We start from the raw sequence: 25,695 nt of genomic DNA, 5'->3' as shown, positions 1-25,695 counted from the left end.
CATAACCTTAACCATCATGTGAAACCCCTTTCATATGAAATTACTTTAAATGAAAGCTTTAAAGGATGTGTTTTTCCTTGGCCTGTGTATTACCTTTGGATGCTTTATTGCTGGATTTATTAAGGAACTATGTTTTTTTTTTTTTTTTTTTTTACCAGATTTAAAAAAAAAAAAACAAAGAACAATAAAAAAAAACCCAAAACTGGTCTATTGTGCCACCATGTGGACATGTTTGGCATTACACTGGGGTTTTTATGACAGCACTAATGAATGACCAGGATATGAGTGTGTTGTTCCATTGTGTCCCAGCGAACTTTGCACCGATGAGCACATTCCTGAAAGCAACGGTCATGAATAAAGAAATGAGCCTCATATCAACCAACCATGGCTTTTGTTTCCTCTGAATAGTGATATTATCCAACTCCCACATCCACATGAATCTTGAGTTTGCAGGCATGTCTGGCACTAAATTTAATATCCGTCTTCATTTTGTTTTTCTGCAGTCACAATGGTTCTACTTTTGTTTGTCACGACAACAACAGCAAACAATTCCACAACAGTGAACAACAACAGTAATGACGGTAAGAGCACAAACAAGGTCACTTCTACCTTAATGTGTGAGACTGCACAGCACTCAACAATCTGTGACAGCGACCAGATCCCATCCCCACACACTGCACTCGGTGCTTTTCCATAAGATATAATTATAATGCATCTTCTGCAATGCAGGCATCAGCTTGATAATAGCCTTTTTTTCTTACACAGCCTTGTTATTACCAGATCACAGTGAACTTCAGGAACCCTGGACAGTAATTTAAGGCTTATTGTACATCTTTATAAACACAGATAATGGTCGGCTGTGTGGCTGTGACTCTTGGTTGAGTCGCCACTCTAAGAGTCTGTTGTTTTCTGATCGACACTCCAGGAGGATGAAATATGCTGATGCTTATCTCTATAGACAAAATACTGCTAAGGCCAGTTATTAAATCAGCTCTGTGGCCACAAGAGTTTACTGGAGGTGCTTTGCTTCATCAAGTATTTATGTGATGAGTTCATGTGATGCACACATGAATGCTGCAGAGCATTTGCGCACACAGGCACATATATTATCAGTCTTGCCCCCTCTTCCTGTTTCTTTGTTGGTGGTGTTACATGACCCCTGGCTCTGACTTTCCTTCTCCTTTAAACAGAAACCACAGGTAACCAATACATCATCTCCACTGTGCTGGTTGTGTTCCTGCTGGTGCTCATCATCGCACTGCTAGCCTGGTACTTCCTCAGGTAAAAACTCCCACCCTGCTGGGATTCAGTTACTTCACCTTATCCCTCTCCCTGCTCTTCACTCACTGGCTATTAGCCAGGCTCAGGGGCAGAGCTCCGGTGACAAACACTTCCTCCTTTAGTCATTAAGGCGGAGCCCCGTCAGGAAGTGCTGTAGGCTGACTCCCTCTCATGCTTCGAACAGAAAAGACTGTGACAGTAGAAGTAGGCAACTTAACAGAGTGAATAACAAATTCTGTACCGCATTCAGACTACAACTCTGTCTCTCCTTGACATCAGCTAATGAGAAAAAATAGCTTCTCAAGTTTCAGATGGTAGGTTGGATAGCTTTTTTTCCAAGGTTATCTTTTGGCAGATGTTATAATTTAACTACAATGAAGAACTTTGGTTAAACGAAAACAGCGTAGATGATTTTACCATGTCATCATCTTTTCTTGTGTTTTACATCGCGGTAACGTCTCTGTTCTTTTCCTTGCAGGTTAAAAAACCAGAGGAAAGCTGTAGTCACAACAGTTGACAAGAAGATACCAAATGGCATCCTGGAGGAACAAGGTAACACTGTGAGACACATTGTAGGTTGTAGAGTTAAAACGTGGTGCACAGAAACAGAAACTTAAAGTGAAAAACAGGCTAGAGATTAAGATATGCATCGATAGGGAGCTGCAAAGAGGTTTTATATTTGTAACTGTATATGCAGGTTGTCCCACCATTGCCTTGTGGTTGTTTTAAACTTCCTGTGGTTGATGTGAAAAACAAAACGCTCTATTATCTTTACCACTTTGTATAGCTTTTTGACAGCGTATGTAAGATTAGTTTGGAACATTATTGGTACAAAGGGTAGTTCTTCTCTCTGAGCAGTTTTTGACAACTTGTAGCGACATCATAATAGTTTCATGTAAAGTACCACATGACAGGAGCTATCAGCTCTTACAGGAAACTCGCTGAACTCATTGAACATGTTTCAATCTTCTTTTGGAAGTATATTTTTGTCTAACGCTACAGAGGAATGTAGAGAGCATGTTGTATTTATCCAAATGGGAAATAGTATATCACTGAGCTAAGGGGAAACAAAATACACAACACACCCCAAATTTGTTGTTATACCTTGTTGACATCTTGCTGCCGATCACAATAATTTTAAACATGAAACGGTGTCATATTACAAAAGTATTTTATATGAAACTGAAACTTTCACTCGATAGGGAAGTGTAGTACTTAATTGCTTTTTAATTCTAAATTCTACACGATTTGAAAGATTGATTAATTAAAGTAATATGTCTGTATAATGAAACTATAAAATATACACTGTATTGCTTTTTTTTTTTTTTTTTTTAATTTTATCGCTTATTGTTGTCTACATTCATTATACACTCACTGGTCACTTTATTAGGTATACTTTGCTAGTCTTTGGCTGGACTTCCTGTTGCTTTTAGAATGCTTTAATTCTTCATTGATTAGATTCAGCAAGGTGCCAGAAGCATTTTGATTTTGGCACCTTGCTGATGGCATCATACAGTTGTTGTTGACTTTTTGGCTGATGTGAATCTCCTGTTTCTTACATGCCAAACGTTTGCAACAGAATTGGGATCAGGTGACTGTGGAGGCCATTTAAGTACCGTGAATTCATTGTTATGTTCAAGAAACCAGTTATAGATGATTTGGGCTTTGTGACATTGCATGTTATCCTACTGGAAGCAGCCATTGGAAGATGGGTACAGTGTGGTCATAAAGGCATAAACATGGTCAGCAATAATATTCAGGCAGACTGTGGCTTTTAAACAGTGGTAATTGGTACTAAGGAGCCCAAACTGCACCAAGAAAATATCCCACACAGCTTTACCAACCTGAATTGTTGATATAAGGCAGTATGGATCCATGCTTGTTGTTTGTGTTTGTTGTTCATGCTGTTTATGCCATCTTGACCCTACCATCCAAATATCATTGAAGTCCAGACTCATCATCCTCCATTGTCCAAATTTGGTAAGACTGTGTGAATTGTAGTAACAGTTTCCTGTTCTTAGCTGGCAGGAGTGACACTGTATATGATCTTTTGCTGCTGTAGTCTAGCTGCTTCAAGGTTCGACATTTTGTACGTTCAGACGTGATCTTCTGTGTACTTTGGTTGTAACAAGTGGTTCAGTTACTGTTGCCTTTCTATAAGCTTGAAATAATCAAGCCATTCTCCACTGACCTCTTAAATAAATGAGACATTTTACTCCAGAGAACTGCTGCTCAATGGATAATTTCTCCTATTTTGGACCATTATCTGTAAACCCTAGAGATGGTTGTGAGGGAAAAGACCAGCCCATCTGGCACTAGTAACCATGACACGTTCAAAATCTCAGAAATCACCTTTCTGATGCTCTTTCTGAATTTCAGAAGATTGTCTTAAGGATTTCTACATGCCTAAATGCACTGAGTTGCAGCCATGGGATTGGCTGATTAGATATTTGTTAATAAGCAGTTCAACAGGTGTACCTAACAAAGTGGCCTCTGAGTGTATATACATACAAGTTTTTTATTTGTACACAGTACATCTATGAGGATTACATTATCACAATGAATGAAATGCAATGCTTGATCACAGTGCTGTGTTGTCCTCTGTACATGTCTGTGTTACAAGTGATGTGATGTGTGTGTTATGTTTTAGAGCTTGGACACAGTACTGAGTCGTTATACACCATTATACCACCAGGTCAAGTATACAGGGTGGCAGTATCAGGAACCTTTTACTAACCCTCTCTCAGTACTTTTCCAGTCTGTATTTTGCAAATTGTGACGCTAACAGAATGCCTTGCCAGTGCGCTGGCAAACCTGTGGGATGGTGTAAATGGGTTCTCCCTGGGGTTCCTTTTGGGTTTTTTTGGGTTTTAATGTCTGATGTGTGGTGATCATCCAGTACTTGCACTCTGTTTCCTGTTTAGCAAACACGCACCAGCATCACATATGGGTGAAAAGCAGTTTGGTCATGATTTTGTTTTTTGATTCATTGTAAAGCAGTTCAGTAAACTAATTCAGTGATTCCCAACCAGATATGCTTCAGTCCCAAGGTGCGCTATTGTAGACTGAACTAGTCTAGTCTTTTACTAAATAGCGTCAGACAGTCTTCAGAATATGTAATGCTATTTAATAGGCTAGAATAGTGTAAACAGCTAAAAGGAGTGGATAAATGGTCATAATACCACAAAGAAGTAGACAAATTGTTGAAATTACAGCTGAAAATAACGTTAGCGAGAGCTGAAATGCATGGCTAATAATTAAGCTGTCAACATAGTCAGCTAAAGGCAGCTAACAGATACACATTCAAGATGTCAGCTAAAAGGAGCTAGTATACCATTGAAATTATGGAAGTAACACTAGCAAATAAGTGCTTTAGCTATTTAAAGTGTTTAAGTAACTAATAGACAGTCAAAATAGTTAGCCAATGAGATCTGATAAAATAAAGTATTAGCTATTAGTTAAACCAATGATTTGCCTAAAATTACTGATAAAATTAGAGTGGTAATCATACGGTGAACTGTAGAAAAAAACATATGAAACTAGTATATTGCATAATATTATATAGGTTGTGCAAAGTAACCCCCTAAAGTGAAATCAGTAATTGAGATATGATTCCCTTGCCACATGACAAAAAGGTTGGGAACCACTTTTCTAAATAAACCAAATCAAATGTTTTGCATTGAATTACATTCAACTACTCATTTAACATAGCTAAATATCACAGTGACACCAATTTGATTTATTAATAGCAGACAACTTTTAAATACTAAGCTGAATGATGCTAATGTAAATTTTATTTGAACACAACAAATACTTTAATGGCAAAATATTAAAACCAAACAAAGAAATCAGCTTAGGTTGGGTGATAAACCCACTGTCTCTTCTCCCCACAGAGCAACAGACGGTGGTTCTTCTGCCCAGATCCTCTTCTGCCTCCAAGACATACTTGCCCATCCCAGTTGACCACCTAGAGGAGGAATACAGGCTCCGCTCAGCTGATGATGGCAAGCTGTTCAGGGAGGAGTACAATGTAAGCCGCCCCACTTCTATTTTATTTATTTTTTCCTGGAAGTTAGATTAGCGGTAGTTAACGGTAGTCACAAAGCAGTTTTGTGTGGTTTAAACAATCAGAGTGATGCTTACATCAGGCATGTGAGGCAGGGCTATTATGGTGCATTCATGTGCATTTGTAGGTCTGTTGAAATATTGGTTCACTTTTTTCCTTTTTTAAACACACTGCAAGTGCCTCCCCACCTCTAATTCTATGCATGATTTACCAGTGAAATTTAGTTACTTACATTTTAAACCTTCACGCAGTGTTACTCAGTAACACTGTGTGAAATGATTTACAATGGTCAAACTTCGTCATATCTGTGTTGTGGCAACAAAACTATCACAAACTATCCAAAACTGGACTGAAAGGGTTTTCCCATAACTGTAATGTTCTCCATGTTCATATGTGAGCAAGAGTTCAAAACCATGACTTACATGTGTATTTTTGTTCAGGGAAAACTACGGGAGCTTTATTTATTGCACCTCCCATGACACATAACTGATCTGATACTGGTCTGATACATACACCCACACAGATGGAAAAAATACCCCTTCGTCTATATGTGTCTATGATTTAGAATTTGTGTCAAAATAAAGAGTATGATTCATGCTTTATGTTAACACATTGAAGTATGATTTCATTTAGATGGTTTATCAGTACAGACAGAGGAAGCTGAAGTTCTCAGCTTTTAATGGAGAACTGTTTATGGCAGGCAGCAGAGGAAGTGCCTACACTAAGGCTGAACAAAGCCTTGCATAGAGCAGAACACAATGCACTGGCCGTGAGCTGCTGACGAATCATTTTTCATTATGTGCGCGTATATTCAAAACTATCATTTTATTTTGCAGTCCTTGCCAGGGGGTAATCCCCAAGGGACATACGAAGAAGCAAACAAGGAAGAAAATAAGGAGAAGAACAGATACCCCAACATCCTTCCCTGTGAGTATACTTTCTGTTCAGTTTTCTGAGTCACACCTACAAGCTTCCTGTCCCATGTGTCACATGCCTCAAACACTCTTGTTTCCCTTGCTACAGTAGATTCTTCAGAAGAGTTTGTGTGTGCAGTTGCAATGAAGTGGTTTCATCACAAATCTTTTTTACTTGCGGTTTCTGCTGTATTTTCACAATGCATCACGGTTTAGGTTTTTTTAAACTGTTCTTCATCTTAAATAAATGGTTTGAATTCCATGGAAACATGTTCATTTGCTTTCAAGGCAAGAGCTACCACTTATTTTAATACAAACCTTCTAGTCACCCTATCACAAAGACTTGAAATATATACTTCCTATACTTTTACGGAGCCATGTTTCTATTTTTGGACTCTTCAGAATAATCCTCATCCTCATCTTGGCCTTGGTGTAGCTCCACCCCCCACCCAGCTGTATTATGATTGGCTGCACCTTGCAAACTGAAAGTTTGAACAGCAGGTTGGAGGGGCTGCTGTGCTGACACAGTCAGAGCTATGACCACGTTAAAGACAGATTAGTGATTGTTGGAAGCCAGATTTGTGAAATACAGGTTTTATAGAATTTATAATGAGACTAGGTTTGCCCAAGAGCCACAGATGAATAGTATAAAATATAAATAATTGCTTAATTTCAAGGGGAAGTGGTAAACAAATTTGTAAGAACAAAGGTGGTTACATTCTACGGTTCTTATGTCATAGCGTTTCATATAGTCCTTGCTGTGTTAGCTCTGCAGATCAGTAATCACAGTACGTCTCTGTGCTATCAACAAGCAGCTGCGTTGTCTCTGCAGAGCCAAAACATCCAATTCCATCAAAAACACTCAGGTCACTGTACTTCAACAGACTCCACTGAGAGAAAACTGTTTCAGGCCTTCTTAAATGGAGACCAAATACCAAAATGATGACATTGGGAATCACTTGAACATACACTGAGTGCAGCATTTTCAGCTTTCTCCGGGTTTAAGGGAATACGGGTCTGCTGTAAATATATACAAATAGTGTAAACAAATGACAGTAAACCAGAAGAGCCTTAAAAAAGTTACTGCTTGTTTAAAGGCTTAATGCCAAATTAGTCAGGCAGTCTGCTGATTGTGGCTTCAGACTGCACAGACATGCTTTAATCTTCTCATCCAGCCATCTCCAAGAAAGCAAAAGTATATTTCTCAATATATATATTTTATAATCATTTTTAATAATGTAGTAATGATACACATTGTAAACTGATTTAAAAGTTACATTTTTGCTAAATTTGTGGTACTTTTCATTGCAGATGATCATTCTAGAGTGGTGTTAACAGAGCTGGAGGGAAATCCCTGTTCAGACTATGTGAATGCCTCTTACATTGATGTGAGTCCTTTTTTGTGCCAAAATAGTGAATTTGAGCTTGAACTCTTGAGCATTTAAATACTTGTCTGATCTTTACCATTTCAGGTGAAAAACAGTGAAGATTATTAATCCTATATTTATTTTTGATTTTTAAAAAAATAGGGTTTCACGGAAAAGAACAAATTCATAGGCGCACAAGGTAAGCTATAGGGCATTTAGAAACATGACATAATTATCTCTCTATATATTTTTAGTTTTAAATTGTGGTTTAATTAAATTTTTCTTGGGGGGGGGGGATCTGTTAGGTCCAAAAGAAGACACCGTAGCAGATTTCTGGCGGATGATTTGGGAGCAGAAAGTATCAACCGTTGTTATGTTGACAAATCTGAAAGAAAGAAAAGAAGTAAGTGATTTTAAACGTTGTTCATAACGGGAGTGCTTCAGTTGTCATGTGGTCTCTACAGCTATAACTACAGTGTTTGCTTCTTCCACCAACTCTCGTCTCTAACAGCATTTTGGACAAGGGAAGTGAAAAGTAAAGTTTCCCTTAAGCACATTTAAATATAGATTTCATTGGTTGTGGTCAAAGGTGGTGTCAGATGATGTTATCTTGTCTGACGCCTGTTTCTCTGCTACATGTTAAGGGAAAAAGTATTTTCCCTGTTCCTGATTTCCTGATTTCTTATTTACTTTCTTATTGTTGCACTTACATGTTTTGTATCAAAAAATTTCCATATTAAACAAAAATAACCGGATTAAATACAAAATGTAGTTTTGAATTTATTAAGGAAAAAAAAAGCTATCCAAACCTACCTGGCTCTATGTGAGAAATGGTTGACTGTTGATCTACTTAGAAAATGCTGCAATGTTTTTATACAATATGTAACTGTACACAAACTTTACAAAACGTTTGCACTGGATAGTGTCTTTCTTATATCTTCCCTCATCTTGAACACTGACCTTAACTGAAGCAAGTGAGGCCTGCAGTTCTTTAAATGTTGCTCGGGATATTTTTATGACATCTTCGATGAGTCTGCGATGTGCACTCGGAGTACTTTTGGTAGGCCACCCACTTCTGGGAAGGTTCATGACTGTTACAAGTTTTCTCCACTTGTGAATAATGGTTCACTGGAGTCACAAAGCCTTAGAAATGGCTTTGTAACCTTTTCCAGACTGATATATGCTTCTTTAGATCGTAGCATGATGCTCTCAGCGTACCACATTTTATTAAACAGGTTCTATTTAAGGTATTTCTTGATTCAATTACTTTTTCACACGTGGTGAGGTACGTTTTTATAGCTTTTTTCCTTAATAAATGGAATGAGGTTTTAATCATTATTTTAACAACTGCATTTTGTATTTACTTGGATTATTGTTGTCTAACATTAAAGATTTTTTTGATCTGAAGTAGGGTAAATATGCAAAACACTAAAATCAGGAAGCGGGTAAATACTTTTTCACAGCACAGTACTTGAAGTGTTTTTACTGTGAGCAAAGGCGACTTTATTAACAAAGGATTGATAAAAATAGGGAAGTATTAAAAAGGGTGTTAATGTGTTCAAATCAGCTGTCATATAACGTGTGAGATAAAGTCGTCCAAGGTAGTATCATAATCAAGTAAAAATAGATATGGAGTGGTTTCACCGCTCTCATATACTAACTGCTTGCTTACAGACGGAAGTCATGCAAGTTACCCGTTTGTCTTAATAAAGGAAACTTTTTTAGATGTGTCACAGACAGTTGCTTTGATCATTTATTCATTACAGCACAGCGTCTCCGTGGTTATAGAAAGAGGGTCCTGGGTTTGAACCAGGTTTCTCTGGGAGATTTGGTTTTCTCCTGCCATCAAAAACATGCTAATCGTGTTAATTTCCATCACTGCACCACTTACAAAGACACAGCTTTATATTTAAGATGGCAAAAGCCAGAGAATCAGTTTTGCTATGTAGATCAGTAAAAATGAATACTAATATTAATGGATATCATCTCTCTGCAGGACAAATGTTACCAGTACTGGCCAGACCAGGGTTGTTGGACTTACGGAAATGTGAGGGTAGCGGTCGATGACTTCACAGTCCTGGTGGATTACACCATACGCAAGTTCTGTGTGCAATATGTAAGTTTTGACCATTGACTCTGTTATTATTGCACATAGTATGCATACATTATAAATTGTGGTTATTTTTTTCTGATAGCAAATATATCCAGAACTATGGATAAAATCAATTGCCACCATGACGCTGGTTAGCGTTAACAGCTTCCTGTCTAGTCTTTAAACTCAATTCATAACACTCAATAGTAGCACTTGTCAGCAACACTTGGCTAGAATTAAACAAAGTTTCACCACTCATAATAAACCAGAATCCATCCATTATCACGGCAATATATTGTATTTATCACCACCCATCCAGATTTACCAATCCCATAAAACAACCAATCTTTTGCTAAGTGGTACTGGGAACTGAAATCTCACGAACAGTTTTCTTAACACTTTCACAAAAACCTTGCACTTTGTCATGCAACCACAGAACATAAATGAAATTCCCCTTTTGAGACTTACATCGCTAACAGATTGGAGTAGCAAATGAAACTGGAAAAGATTTGTACTTACTTTTTGTGATATTGCTTTGATATACTTAATAACTACTTTTAACCATTTAATGTCATGTTAATGTAGTTTTCCCAAGTATTCTTAGGGGTAACATGGTTCTGTTACCCATATGCTGAAATAACATAGTAATACACTAAAGCCTTATGACGCTTCCCATAACTTAGTAGAACTCTATCCAGACATTCTACTTATTTTGGAGCCACTGTAACAGATCCAAAGATCCCCAACAGAAAATGATAAAGCTGCAAGTATATGAAAAACTAAAATTACTCTAGACTGCTGCAAGGATTTCAGTGCACCATTATAATATATAAATCCCCCCAAACTCTAATACTCTTATTAAGCCATTCCTTCCAGTAGTAGGGGTGGATTTACCTACATATAATTTTGGGCTCTACTAAATACTAGATGATACATTAAATATGAAGTCAAACAGTCGGACCACTTTGACCCAAATTCGTCTTAGAGGAACAATTATTGGGTTTGTTTTTGCTTCCCTAGCTGGTTTGGGAGTAAGACAGAGTTGATAATGATCTTCAACAGAATGCTCAACCAACAAGAGATAATGGCTTTTCCCCCCTCTTGTGTCTATTTAGCAGGCCAGTGACGCCGCTAAGACTCCCCGCCTGGTCACCCAGCTCCATTTCACCAGCTGGCCTGACTTTGGAGTTCCTTTCTCCCCAATTGGAATGCTCAAATTTCTCAAAAAGGTCAAGTCAGTAAATCCAGACTTCGCTGGGCCCATTGTGGTCCACTGCAGGTATGCGAGAGCTGAGCTAATGTAGCCTAATGTTCAGTATTTTACTGTTTACTCCTAATGGTTTTAATTATCCAATTTGTTTCTGTGGAGATCAGTGTATTATGCTTAAAAATCCCCTTTGTATGTGTGTGGGCAAGCAATCTCTCTGCTAAAGATGGAAACATTTGGAGTGACTATTGCAATACATGTGTTTACAAGCACAGATGTTGCTTTGTTCCCTCCTGATGTCTGTTAACGTGCTAGTGTCAGCTGAGGATTATGGTTCACTCAGCTCAGTGTGTCATTTGTTTTCCATCTCCAGTGCTGGTGTTGGGAGGACGGGAACCTTCATTGTAATAGATGCCATGATTGAAATGATGCACGCAGAGCAGAAAATTGACGTATTTGGGTTTGTCTCCAAGATACGAGAGCAGCGCTCGCAACTCATCCAGACAGATGTGAGTTGGGGAAGGATTATGTTAGCCACATGACGTAACGCTAACACCTGGCATGTGTGTGGGACATGTGAATTATCCTTTACAGTAAATCATCTGCAACTAGGCCCATGCATAGTGTGTGTTATTCATCTGTGTGTATTTTCACTCCAGATGCAGTACTCATTCATCTATCAGGCCTTGCTTGAATACTACCTCTATGGAGACACAGAACTGGATGTTTCTTCTCTGGAAGGTCATCTGCAGAAACTGCACAACACCTTTAATGATGGTGATCGGATTGGCCTGGAGGAAGAGTTTAAGGTAGAACCTCTTTTTACATTCAGACCCATAAAGGATCCCATCTAACAAACGCTCACACAATATTACAGACTAAACTTAGAAATCTCTAAAGAAAACCTAACAAAAATGCAGTTGTTTCTTTATTAGTCATTTTAACTTATTAAGCTTTTTATTTGTCAGTTATTGAAACACTTTTCATAAATGTTATGAAGCATGTGAAGGTTCTGGAAACTATGAACCTGCCCACGCAGGCACTAAAAATATACACTAATAATCAATGCAAAAGAAATTCTAGCTTTTTCAATCCCCTTCAGTCATATCACTTCTAAGAACATATAGTGCAGTCAAAAGGTACTTAGCTTCTTCCCCAGTTCTTTCTTTTTTTTTTTTTTTTTTTTGCATATTTGTCACATGTTTCATATCAAACAGATCAAGCAAATTTTGATGATCTGAAACCACTCTTCTTCAAAATCAGCAAAGAAGACCAACTCATTGCAAATGATCACAAATGGTCAAAGTCCGTTATTAGGTTTAGACAAGACACGTACACATAGATAGCTGGTTTACTCTTAATAAATGAAATCATGATGTAAAACTGCCTTTTTATTTCCTTTGGTTATCTTTGTCTAAACGTATCTGAAATATGTGAAAGAAAAAAAAACAAAAATCAGCACACCACTGCACATATAAACCTGACTTGCATACATTCCTCTATTGCTGCATGAGAATTCAATTGTGCTACAGAATGGTCATTATGATTTATCATCAATACTGCAGCTTAGTTTATTTCCCCTGTTTTGATTCATAAACCAAAGGACGGTGAATATTTTATAAAGTTGTAACATTTAGATTTTCCTTGTTTAGAAACTGACTAACATGCGCATAATGAAAGAGAACATGAGAACAGGAAACCTCCCAGCCAACATGAAGAAGAACAGAGTTCTGCAAATTATTCCCTGTAAGTAAGATGAAATCCATATAAATAACCAACTTATGTCAAATTTTGAGCTGCAGATTACATTGCCTGCAGCTGCCTTTAGAATGTTTTTCTAATTCTGTCCCTTGCAATACTTACAATACCATACTACTAATGTAAACATGTTTTTGAGTTTAATCTGCATGTTCATGATGTACTGTTTCCATTTCAGATGACTTCAACAGAGTAATTCTTTCCATGAGAAGAGGTCAAGAGTACACAGACTATGTCAATGCGTCTTTTATAGATGTGAGCATATTGTATTTCCTAATTTGTTCTTTCTGAGGTTTTAAGGTATTTGTGTTAACACAAATAATTGTACCGATGAAGCTTTATATTATACTGATAAAGTCCTTTATATTTTGATTTGACTCAGGGCTACAGACACAAGGACTACTACATTGCCACACAGGGCCCTCTGCAGCACACAGTGGAGGATTTTTGGAGAATGGTGTGGGAGTGGAAATGTCACTCCATAGTCATGCTCACTGAGCTCCAGGAGAGGGAGCAGGTAAGCTGCAGTAACTAATCGCTGCAAGCCAGCTATGATTGATGGCTTTAATAAACACAATAAATACACACAACATAAAACGTCCCAGTTCTGATTTCCTGCCTTTGTCATGAAACTGTACATTTATTTAAGTTCATATTTATGAAGTATTTAACTTGTTAAACTACAGTTTCTTTTATTCATCGCTGTGAGTAAACAAATGTTCATCTGTTTTGCAGGACAAATGTTTCCAGTACTGGCCGACAGAGGACTCAGTCTCCTATGGAGACTACACAGTAGAGCTAAAGGGAGACACCCTGTGTGAAACCTTTAGCCTACGAGACTTGGTACTCACCTTTGTTCCGGTAAGCAAATTAAACCTGTCCTATCAATACAGGCAAATGTAACACGCCTGCTCTGCATCTTTATCAGTTATCGTGAAATAAAGGCTTTTATTGATCCTTCATGCAATTCCTTTATATAAAATAATTGGTTTTTAGAATATGAAAATTGAACAAGTGTCACAACACAACATAAAATAACTCCATTACAACTTCTGAATTCTTACCCAATAATAATGGATTGGATTTATACAACGCTTTTCAAGGCACCCAAAGCACTTTACAATGCCACTATTCATTCACTCTCACATTCACACACTGGTGGAGGCAAGCTACGGTTGTAGCCACAGCTGCCCTGGGGTAGACTGACAGAGGCGAGGCTGCCATATCGCGCCATCGGCCCTTTGGCCAACACCAGTAGGCGGTAGGGTAAAGTGTCTTGCCCAAGGACACAACGACCAGGACAAAGAGCCCGGGGATCGAACCGGCGACCTTCCGGTTACAGATGCGCTTCCCAACCCCCTGAGCCACGGGGCGACTGTGGCTCAGGGGTATCAAATAAATAAGGATAAGGATATAAAATTAAAAAATAAATAATTAAAAGCATCTTGCCATTAGCACGTCTTAAAATTAGGCAAATAGGACCTCAGATGAACACTACCACGTTATTTACACCACGTCATTTAAAGAAAACTAAGCCAAACTGTAGAAACAGTCGGTAAAATAACTAAGAATCATTTTCAGAATGGTTCTTAGTCATCAATCATACACTTTCTGTATGATTTTTTTTTTAAGCCAATCACTTTTAGAATATCTGCTGTGCATGAGCTAATGTGGCTCCAGCTTTAGCTTTTGGGCAGATGTCCTCATGTTATGAATTTGCTGGGAGATCCACTGGTGGGAAGATTGGTGGCTGTGTTGAATGTTGTGATCTAAAGTTTGACAGAGAGATACCGATAATGATTTGGTGATTTTCTTTCTTTTTTCTTCTTCTTTTTTTTAAGAAAGTCAATATATCTGAAGATAATTTTTTACCTTTTACAGACGTGAAACAAACAGATTTGTTTCATTCATTGGTCCTTACTAAGACGATATAGTGATGCAGTTTAAAAATACTACCGTTTTATTGACACAACGTTATGAATTACAAAGAATATGTGTGTACCCTCTGGTGGACAAACTATGTATTGTCTCGTTTCATTTATCGAGTGTTTTAAATGCTAAAACCAATAACAGCAGCAATCTCTCTCACTGTAGTTTAGTGTTTGTAAATGAACTTATAGCCCTTCCCAGCAGCAGCTGCTTACCTAAGATCCCTGCTGATGTTTTGTCATGTATGCTTGTATTTACCCGATTTTCAAACCTCTTACGGACAAGGTTTTTTTTTCTATTATGTCCTGATACATAAAACCTTACAACTGAATAAAGGTGTACTATATATTTTTTAAATTGCTGTATTGCAATGATTTTCAAATCATTTAAACTACAGATGTGAGTGAAAATGGTATAAAGATATCAACAAGTGAAATGACAGATTAGTTGCTTAGTAGAGTGTTAGTTAAAAGATGAGTAGGATTTTTTTTAGAAAGTTGAAAGTATTTTTATCTTTGTAAAGCTAGACAGGCTCTAATACAATTGGCTAACAGCAACAAATCTCTAAGTGAGTATATCGAGCTCTCTGGGCTGCCAGAGGGAAAAATAAGGATAGGAAGTGTTTAGGGTTATCAAGCGGGAGCCTCCCATCTCATATATTTTATTTAATTCGACCCGCCTCACCTCCCAGAGGCTTTGTAGTACATTCCTGCCTCCCTGGGCCTCACCCATATGTCCACCACTTGTCTGCTGCACGTTTCACCTGTACTGACGTCACACTTGCCATTACGCTTTCATATGCTGCTAATAAATCATATTTGAACGATATTATGATCTCTCAACCGCCTGTGGGTTTCCTCTCAAAGGAGAAGCAGACAAGGATGATCAGGCACTTCCACTTCCACGGCTGGCCAGAGATCGGAATCCCGGCCGAGGGGAAAGGCATGATCGACATTATCGCCGCAGTGCAGAAACAGCAGCAGCAGTCTGGGAACCACCCCATTGTTGTACACTGCAGGTACAACACATAGAACTCTATTCATATAAATATTATATACACTTACCTTGTCACATTTGTTGTCTTCTTTTTTATCTGACAATATAAAATATAGAAGGATTTTTGCATTGCAAACACTGTTCGTGCTTTGTGTGTCCTGCAGTGCTGGTGCAGGGCGAACAGGTACGTTCATTGCACTGAGCAATATCTTGGAGCGAGTCAAGGCAGAAGGCCTGCTGGACGTGTTTCAAACTGTGAAGAGTTTACGCATGCAGAGGCCTCACATGGTCCAAACAGTGGTGAGTGGTTCCCAAGTATTTAAAAGCACTAGAAAAATGTCTCGCTTTAGCTCGAGTGTCGCTGATTTTGTAGGCAATTATGTGTCCATCTTTAACCATCTTTTTTGTTTTCTTTCCGTCCCACAGGAACAATATGACTTCTGCTACAGGGTGGTACAAGACTTTGTTGACATTTTCTCAGACTATGCCAATTTTAAATGATGAGATTTGCCTTAAACACGGTTTTTAAATGTTGTTTTCTAAAGCCAGTTTGTCAGTTTTATGCGTTTCCTTAACTTGGTTAAAATAATCTACTATTTTGCTATGCACTTGTCCTACCATTAACTCCAGCTCCTTTCTCGCTGTAATATATGGTATGTCAGTCGATGAGAATTGTAAATGAAAAAGCTAGATTAATAATGTATATTTCACAACATGTATGATCATTTCTTCATCATGAAGTGTTGTTTCAGAGTCCGATTTTAGTTTTGTTGTATAATATTGTACTTTAAATGTTTGTGTTATTTTGGATTGACCACATAATATTTTTAAAAGCTGTAGTTATTGTAAATGTATTTATGTATTGACAATGACATTCCTTTCTTTTATTTGGAGAAGATGGCAGGAATGTTAATATTTGTTTTATGTTGTAGTTAATTGTACACATACATTCTTTCATTTTGATGACTTCTGAGATTAGAGGTGATACTGAAACTGTTTTTCATTCTCCTCGAGCTACATGGCCATCACGATTGTGATGCTTTTTCCAATGGAAACGGTGTCTGAAAATGAATGAATGAATCACATCAACCATAATGCAGAGGGCATAAAGTTACGCACCAAAGGCTGAGGTGACGATACATAGGTTTTAGTTTGTTTTTTTTAAAATATGGACTAAGGCAGAAGTTCAACAGACGTAGCAGAATCGCAAAAGATTCTTAAACTTTAACGTTTTGTACCTCAAAAGGTCGTGTAACTGCAGTGAACATGGATGTAACATAACTAGAGTCTGCCTTTTGTCTGTAGACAGCAAAAAGCATTTTGCTAAAGTGGCTGCACATTAACAAGCACACAACTAAGCCTTTTACCAAGAACCTGTAATACTGAAGAGCATGTTTACTGCTTTATTTGTATTTTAGACTAGAGTTTTACACAAATTAGTGCCATATGTACTTTTTAAAGACAGGAAGTGTGGTCTCCAAATGTAGTAATTGCAGTATAATTTTACGATGCACAGTCACTATACAGGGAAGTAATAGAAGTTCATCATTAATCCTCAGTCCTGTAATGGCAAAAACCACAATATACCAATGTGGTGCTTCAGTGCCTGTCTAATGCCAGAGAAACAAAAACAGCCCATTATATCTACGTCTACTTCTTTGACATCTTTTAGATTCCATTGGTTTGTTTTGGCACAGTGGTAAAAATGAGGAGGCAGAATGTTTTAAATAAAAACTGTCCAGTGGAGTTTGAGTCTTTTGAAAGTATCTGAATGTTTGAGCTTTTCTGTGCATTTTTCTGAGGTAAATCCATCTGGTACTCCATTAGCAATTTTGTTGATGCTGTATGTAAATATAGGCTAACATGACAAAGTGCTAACATTGTGAAATTCGCTGAACAGCAAGAACCTGTCAAGTGATTGGTCATATTTTCGTGCGCTAAATGTATATGTCTGTGGGAGATGTGAGGTTAAGCACAAGAAACAACCCAAGTCTATTTTTCCCATGGCTCCTTTTCTGTCCGTGCACCCTTTTTGAGAAACTCGAGGAGAGGCTGTTTAACCTACAGCTCTGCCTTTGCCTATCCCTTTTTTGACTCTCAGTGTCTTTGAAATGCAAATTGCAATATTAAAATCTTCTGAAAATGCTGCGGGTGTCTCAAAAAAATGTCTTCAATATGCAACAGCTTTTATGTTTCATTTCAAATTTAGGTGAGATACACAGGAGACAGCTTAAGCTGCCAGTTTGGTTTGTTTGTTTTGCTTTTGAATCAGTGACAGCGGGGTGTTCTTAATGCGATATTTGTGTGGAGAAAATGCTGCATTCACTCTACATAACAGAGTTGCACTTTAACTGTAAATTAGTACTATAACTTTCATATCAACTATTTGCCATGGTTTTTACACATAATTATATGTTGTATCTTACTTCTAAAAAAACAAAACAAAAAAACCCCACACAACCCAAAAACTATTAATCTACCTAGCTCAAGCTCAGGAGATAGAGCAGATCATCTACTACTCAGATTGGTGGTTCGATCCCTGGCTGTTACAGTACACATGCCAAATATCCTGTGGAAAGGTACTGACCCCAAGTTGCTCTCTGAAGGAATGTGTGTGAATGTTTGACTCTTGTATGAATGTGAACGTATGATTGAGGCATGTTGTATAGAGCACTTTGGACTGGTTCCTAGAGCCCTGGATGTCTGCACAACAATAGGCATTTCCCAGCATACATTTTTACTTAAAGCAGGAAAAACATATAAACACTGGCCACTTCATTAGGTACTCCTTTTCAACTGCTCCTTAATGTAAATATCTAACTCGGCCAACCACGTGGGAGGCACTCAGTGTGAACTGAGAATCAGAATATAGACGAGGGGTGATTTAAGTGACTCTGAATGTGATGGTGCCAGACAGGCCAGTCTGAGTATTTCAGAAACTGCTGATCTGAGTTGTCAGAGACAATTCCTTGTTTAATTCAGAGAAGCATGGATTGATTAGTTCAAGATGACAGGAAGGCAACATACAGGAAGGCCATGACGTTAATGCCATTTTATGTGAATCGTAAGACAATAAAAATTTCTAAGTGTGCAGTTTACCTTCTCTTTTTAAGCAACAGTGGAGACATACCACAGACGAACACTAGCCACTAATATGCAAACATCAGAGAAAAACTGTAATGTCAATGTCTATACAAAAGACTGTTTAAGAAAAGAAAGCGAAAACCTCAAACTAATTCAAAACATACACAGTAACAAAGAGGTTTTGTTTGTCCCTCCTTACTCTTCCTACACTTCCATTCTATAAACAATGAAAAAAGTCAGATTTTTTTAACTTGTATATTTAGTTTAAGCCAACAGGGGGCAGTACGCCCCAATCTATATGTAAAGAGTTTTTAATTAAAGGGGCCATTGATCCCCATTAACTGTAACTGCACATCATCAAAAAAGAAACTACAACAAGCTACACATAGGCATACAACACCATACCAAAAACATATGTAAAACAAACAAAACAGCTCCTTACAACACAAATTATTCCCCATATCAGGGTGAGCATTGTGAAAATTATACATTTATTGCGATATCAATTCATGTTAACAATTTCTACCTGCAGTTACGAAAGTCATAGCAAATACATACATTTGAAAAACTATTTTTCCTTTTCTTACACCAAATTAAATTTTTTGGGTTTCCCGGGTTACTAGTTTGGGGCTAGAATAATCATATCCCTCTATGCTGTTATGTGCATTTCTGTACAAAATAATTGTGGGTATTAAAGCAATAATATTTTTCATCATTTTTCTTTTTCTATTTGGACTAAGCGGGGGAGATGTTATCAGAAGGAGTGCACAACTGGCTGGATGTCTCAAAGCTGTGAGCACAGTGCCAACACTCTGACTCTGTCCTATTGTTCTTTACTCAGTCCTCATTCAGTGTTTGCAGTCAAGTCCTGAAATAATACTGATAATGTGATTAATATTACTATTACACTCTGTAGAAATGGTCTGCTTTGATAGGGGACTTTTTTCTGCTTTCCTTCAGTGCGTCATTTCCTTCTTCTTCCTCACACAGTTGTACCGGTAAATCTCTATAGGAGACACCCACTTCCTGAGATCAACAGCAGACTTTTGGAATTTGCGAGTCATTGTGAAAATATCTCTGGTCTCTAACATGTTTTACAACATCACAGAAGCATGTTCTTTTAATGATGCAGTGAATGACGGTTTATCTTTTCACCCACAACTGCAGCAGCTCCTCTCTACTGGCCAATCACAGCAGCTCCTCCATCACTTACAAAGCCAAGAAACGATGTGCCTGTCATTTCTTTAGAAAATAACTCATGGCAAGGTTTTCAGCAGCCCTAGTGCATAACTTCATTACAGTTTCACACACGGCAGAAAACCCAGAGCAATATGCATATTTACAAATGTGGCACAATAACAGTATCTTTATTGACACACAGCTGGCTTGGGATCTAACAGTAAATAATGTTTTGTGTTCTACTACATCATACATGTAAGCTGTTACACACAGATTTCCGCTTTATGTGAAAAGAAAATTGTAATAAAGCACCTCTTCTCTTGATAAATGCACTCCAACTTAGTCTGAGGGCCATGCATGGTCCAATAATTTCAAATAGACTTCACATGTATACTGTTGCATCATCTGAATATGTAGAAATATTAGCCATATATATGGCTAATATTTCCGACTTTCTGGCATTCATGGTGTATGATATTTCACCAAAAACAGCAAAAATAATTTCACTAACATTTTCCATTTCTAATAAAACATCTAACCAGGAAACTCTCTGAATGCTGTCTACAAATTTATGTTTAATTGAATCTCTAAAACATCTTTTATTTGATCCCGTTCTGGGTACTTCAGTTTTTGATCACCATTTATGATCACTACACCCAGTTGCTACACATATTCCTCTGGAGTATAATTCTGTAACACTGGTAAAGATGTGCTCATTTCAAATAGAGATTTTGGTCCCATCTGCCGTATTATTGATAAAACATAGATAATGTGCATTTGCTAGTTAGAAGCTTCTTTAAATTTTTTTTTTTTAAAGGAAAAGCTCTGGGAAGTCTAATATTCAAGTCATAGATCTCATAATCAAGATGACACACCTGATCTAATATGTTACACATTGTATCCAGATGCAAGATGGATCTAGAGGTATAACAGAAACATAAAATATTTTTTTAAATTTCCAATACTGTTAATTTACAGCAGCTGTGGCATAAATATTGGACAAGGTGGTGGTTGCTTAAATTTGTTAAACTCTGTATGTGTGCTTACATAGCAAAAGGTTGCTGTCACCAGTCATTCAGGGAGGAGTAAAGTTAGGCTATTTTTGTCAAACAATTACATTTCCTATCCTTCAGAAAAAAACACAAGAGACAAAAAGCCTCTTTGTTGACAACTTCCTCGGGCAACCAGTGCCATGGTAACAATCCTCAGCGGGAAGAGTTGCTGCCCAAAAAAGGTCAGGATGAGTGAAGAAGTCACATGAATTATGTATTAACCCCCTAACTGACTCCATTACTTTGGTTGACCCCAAGCTAATTCTATTTTGTCATTCACAGTGCCTTCCATTTTCTTTCTAGTATAATATGGAACATGAGCCATTTACAAGCAGGATGACATGAGATGTGACCTCTCTGCTGAAATGCTTTCATATGTAGCTTTGGAAAATAACTTCTGATTATACTGAGTACGTGTCAAAAAAAAAGTCTTGTCACTAGTTCTGTCACTTTGTCCAAAACAAGCTCAAGTTCCTTTGAAAACATCTCCTGAACAAAGCAACTCTTTGAACCAACAATGAGATTTCAGCATTTCATAGAAATTATGGTAAATTATGAGTATTTAATGCTTTCCACAAAGGAAGTACAGAAGGAAAGGTGGAAAACAACTGAATTTAACAGTATTTAAAACTCAAACTCAAGCAGCAGTCAAGAAACCATTCTTAAGCAAGGAAAACAGGAAGAAAAGGCTGGTATGCTATGCCAAAATACATAAGTACTGGAAATTGATAATCAGTGGGAACAGGTCCTAGGAAGTGATAAATCAAGGACTCAAAATTGTGGTTAAAATCACTGTCAAAGGAGGTCAGGAGAGAGGTGACAGTGAGTGTCTACAGTATATACGCAGCTAATCAACGTTGTTGACAGGCTATGACAGCGTCCTTATGTGCCGACACCAGTGTTTTAGCTAACAAAGCGGCGTGGCTGATGTGGAGTGAAGCCACGTTAATGACAACGTGTACAACCATTGGAGATGTGAGCAGGACAGACGGAACAATTGACAGAAAAAGTGTGGACTTTATAGCAGTTTTTAAATTGTGTTGAGGCCACGTAAAACCAGAGTTATGATAAAAATATATGCAATGTTTTTTTTCCCCCTGAATATTATCATTGTTTATGTTTACTGTGGGAAGCAACGGTAAAAACTGAGTTTTATAAGGAAAGTGCTTGAAAGCACTCTCTGCCAGGAGTGATACATCTCGGGCCTGCAGGTATCAGGCTGTTGTTCTCCTTTATCTCATAGTGGACAGAAATTATTTCTTGGAGTGACCCAAATAATTTGTGTGGCATCAGATTTGATGCAGAACACCTGATTGTTCTGTAAATAGTTTGAAATGTTTATTTTAAAAAAAATTCCTTGGCTGCATTTTTAGGTGAACAGCAAAAAACTTTGTTGTTTGCAAAACTAAGTTATCTTTTTCAAGAAGTAACTATATAATTCATTGCCCAACATTATTGACTGTATTTTGCAGACAGAGAGTTACTGGACTCTCCCAGACCACAGACTCATACACATAATACAAGTCAGAGCTATATATATATATATATATATATATATATATATATATATATATATAAAGATAAGATAAGATAGAACTTTATTAATCCCTCGGGTGGGTTCCTCTGGGAAATTCGACTTCCAAAAAAAGCACAGCAACGACCGAAGTTACAGTTACAGAACTGTTAAATATATATATATATACACACACACACACACACACACACACACACACACACACACACACACACACACACACACACACACACACACACACATATATAAATACAGAGACAAATATAAATAAAATATACAAAGGGGATAAATAGAATAAATAGGAATAAAAAATAAAAATACAAGTGAATTGCACATTTCAAGTATTGAGTCTATTGCACTGTTGACTATTTACAAAAAGTATTGCACAAGGTATTGTACAGTGAGGTGCAGAGGCACTACAGCTTAGTTGTTCCCCCCTCCTTTGCCCTCCTGTTTCCCCTCCCTCTCCCCTCCAGAGAGGAGTTAAACAGTCTGATGGCGTGTGGGACAAAGGAGTTTTTAAGTCTGTTAGTTCTTGTCTTGGGGAGAAGCAACCTGTCACTGAACAGACTCTTCTGATTGTTTATGGCCGTGTGCAGAGGATGCCCAGCATTGTCCATAATGTCCATCAGTTTATATATATATATATGTGTATATATGTGTATATATATATATATATACATATATATACATATACACACATATATATACATATATATATACAACAACACCCAGCACGCCCCTGCAGGCGGTTTATCCTTCAAGCTCGGGTCCTCTACCAGAGGCCTGGGAGCTTGAGGGTCCTGCGCAGTATCTTAGCTGTTCCCAGGACTGCGCTCTTCTGGACAGAGATCTCCGATGTTATTCCCGGGATCTGCTGGAGCCACTCGCCTAGCTTGGGAGTCACCGCACCTAGTGCTCCGATTACCACGGGGACCACCGTTACCTTCATTAAATAAATATAAAAGGAAGTTTTCACTTCCAATAGAGTTAAATTAATACACATGTCATGAACCAGTAGGCTAAAACACTTAGTTAAAAGTAGTCTAACATAAATGTAAATGCTGTAATTTCATTTCATTTATTTATTTATAAAGCACATTTAATAACAACAGGGATTTGATTATTTTAATAAACCAACAACAATGACAACAATAAATATTGTAGAAAAAAATACTCATATTATGGCTTCAGCTGGTCTGTTAACAGCCTCCAGCTCTAGTGTACCAGCTGTTGACCAATGCTAACACGGTGCCAAGAAAGCTAAAGAGGCACTCGAAAACAAAAACATTCCTTCTGAGTGAAATTTGGCTACATCAAAAGAGCACTGGATTGGAACCAGCAGGCAGCAAGGCCATTTGTTGGAGGCAAAGTATACGCCACCACAAACCACAAACAGGTTGTAGGAATGCCTTGGTCTCTGAGTACAATTCAAAGAAATCTGATGGCACATCAGATGGCATTGAAGCTATTTTGGGCACATATGAATACAAGTGTACCTTCACATTTTCAAAGCTGTCTGGTTTGTCATGGACTGTGACCTGGAGCTGTACTTGAAACAGATAGTTAACTGAGATAAATAGGCAATTTCTTTTTTAAATTCAGATTTCTCAAACAATAAGAAAATAATGTACAACAGAAAAATTCAGTCAACCACAGGCTAAAAGCTGCTAACAATGACGGTCACAAAAATTGTAATCACTGTATTCACCCTTTAATTAGTGATGATTAAGTAATAAATCAAAATTTTGCCACTAAATGAAAAGTAACTGATACTAATATGGTACATAGTGGGAAGATATTCTACTTAAAACCACAAATTTCAACAAACGTAGTGTTAAACAAAAAGACAGGGCAAGTATGATTAACAAATTTTAGCCATCGACTTTCTCATTCATAAAGCTATACTTCTAACACTTTTAAGAATGAAATCCCTTTTAGCTAAAGTAAAAAAAGGAGACTGGTTTAATTTCGCATGCTACAGTAGCATTGTTTAAGATCTTGGAGCAACTGTATTAGAACGCAATTTTCTGTAGCGTCAGTGTGGCCGTGTCTGATGAAAACAGACAGGCACAGGGTAAACCACGGTAACTGTACCATCAGGGGCATAATTTCCAGTGGGGTTAGGGGGTTACGACCCCCCCAATAATCAGACCCAACCAATATAACCCCTCCAATAAAATTATGAATTATCTTTCATAAATATTCTGTTGATTTTCTTTACTCATTTCTGTTATTGCCAGCAAAATAGTTGAATGTTTAATCATCTGGGAATTTAACCCAGAGTTCTTTGGACAGACATCTTGACACCCCCCCCCCCCCAATGTTCAGCACAAAGTTACTCTGATGTGTACCATTAATATCTGAGGAAAGAACCGGAGATCCTGTTGTCTGTCTGTCTGACAGGAGAGCATCTGTCTATCCTACGGGATCCTCACTGGCTTGATAATGCATTGCTGTTAGATTTGTTCTCACACACCCTCTTCCTCTTTTTTTTCTCCTTCACAGCACAGGGTCTTCCTGCAGAAAAAAACAAAACAGTCTGACTGTAATTCAATCAGATAGCTCTTACTGGAATGCTAATGTGACACGATGCCCTCTAAAGTGCGTTACTTGTGTTATCCTACTCCTTCCTCTGCCATATCAGGCTAATATGCTTTCAAGTTTCTTTTTTAGGAATTCCAGGGGATGCACTGATGAACCAGCTGCCCAATTTGGAACCAAAATGTTTAGAAATAGAAACAGAGTTGGAAAGGTTAGTAAAAGCCATTTGAGGCTCTCTATCTATCTATCTATCTATCTATCTATCTATCTATCTATCTATCTATCTATCTATCTATCTATCTATCTATCTATCTATCTATCTATCTATCTATCTATCTATCTATCTATCTATCTATCTATCTATCTATCTATCTATCTATCTATCTATCTATCTATCTATCTATCTATCTATCTATCTATCTGCTAGTGAATACACCAACAGAAAGGGACAGTATGTTGGAGTTCTACTAAAAAATTCATCATAAAGAAGAAACTTGTCACCGAGCACTAGAGTTGTGTTTTGAAGCATTCTTAAAAGTGTGTCATCTGAAATATCGCAGAGGAATAAACCACATGAGAATCTGCCTACATAGGTAACAGGCAATAGTGTGCCCATGGCTTTGGTCTCAAAACATATGTAAACAATAGGAAAAGGGGCACCATCAAAATTTTGGTGAAAGCTTGGGCTTGCT

General features: G+C 37.6%; 1 protein-coding gene across 8 annotated transcripts in view; it reads left to right on the top strand.

The window, feature by feature from the left end:
- ptprea (protein tyrosine phosphatase receptor type Ea) overlaps positions 1–16,424 on the top strand; it is a 56,968-nt gene extending 40,544 nt beyond the window's left edge. For 4 of the 8 annotated variants that reach the window (XM_026178414.1, XM_026178413.1, XM_026178412.1 and 1 more), the window contains 20 exons: positions 504–581; positions 1,191–1,281; positions 1,760–1,833; positions 3,932–3,976; positions 5,175–5,311; positions 6,184–6,274; positions 7,573–7,649; positions 7,791–7,827; positions 7,934–8,031; positions 9,625–9,744; positions 10,836–10,999; positions 11,301–11,436; positions 11,587–11,736; positions 12,580–12,673; positions 12,864–12,940; positions 13,068–13,202; positions 13,421–13,546; positions 15,481–15,632; positions 15,775–15,910; positions 16,037–16,424. In XM_026178414.1, the coding sequence (XP_026034199.1) occupies positions 509–581; positions 1,191–1,281; positions 1,760–1,833; positions 3,932–3,976; positions 5,175–5,311; positions 6,184–6,274; positions 7,573–7,649; positions 7,791–7,827; positions 7,934–8,031; positions 9,625–9,744; positions 10,836–10,999; positions 11,301–11,436; positions 11,587–11,736; positions 12,580–12,673; positions 12,864–12,940; positions 13,068–13,202; positions 13,421–13,546; positions 15,481–15,632; positions 15,775–15,910; positions 16,037–16,111 (2,088 nt within the window). In that variant the 5' untranslated portion in view covers positions 504–508 and the 3' untranslated portion in view covers positions 16,112–16,424. Of the gene's footprint in view, positions 1–503; positions 582–1,190; positions 1,282–1,431; positions 1,596–1,759; positions 1,834–3,931; positions 3,977–5,174; positions 5,312–6,183; positions 6,275–7,572; positions 7,650–7,790; positions 7,828–7,933; positions 8,032–9,624; positions 9,745–10,835; positions 11,000–11,300; positions 11,437–11,586; positions 11,737–12,579; positions 12,674–12,863; positions 12,941–13,067; positions 13,203–13,420; positions 13,547–15,480; positions 15,633–15,774; positions 15,911–16,036 lie in introns of those variants that run through there. The other 4 variants (XM_026178416.1, XM_026178417.1, XM_026178419.1 and 1 more) reach the window with 4 other exon arrangements.
- The last annotated feature ends 9,271 nt before the right edge of the window (positions 16,425–25,695 follow it).

Source organism: Astatotilapia calliptera, chromosome 8, assembly GCF_900246225.1.
Source record: "Astatotilapia calliptera chromosome 8, fAstCal1.2, whole genome shotgun sequence".
Classification (NCBI taxonomy): domain Eukaryota; kingdom Metazoa; phylum Chordata; class Actinopteri; order Cichliformes; family Cichlidae; genus Astatotilapia; species Astatotilapia calliptera.
This window is presented reverse-complemented; position numbering and strand designations above follow the sequence as displayed.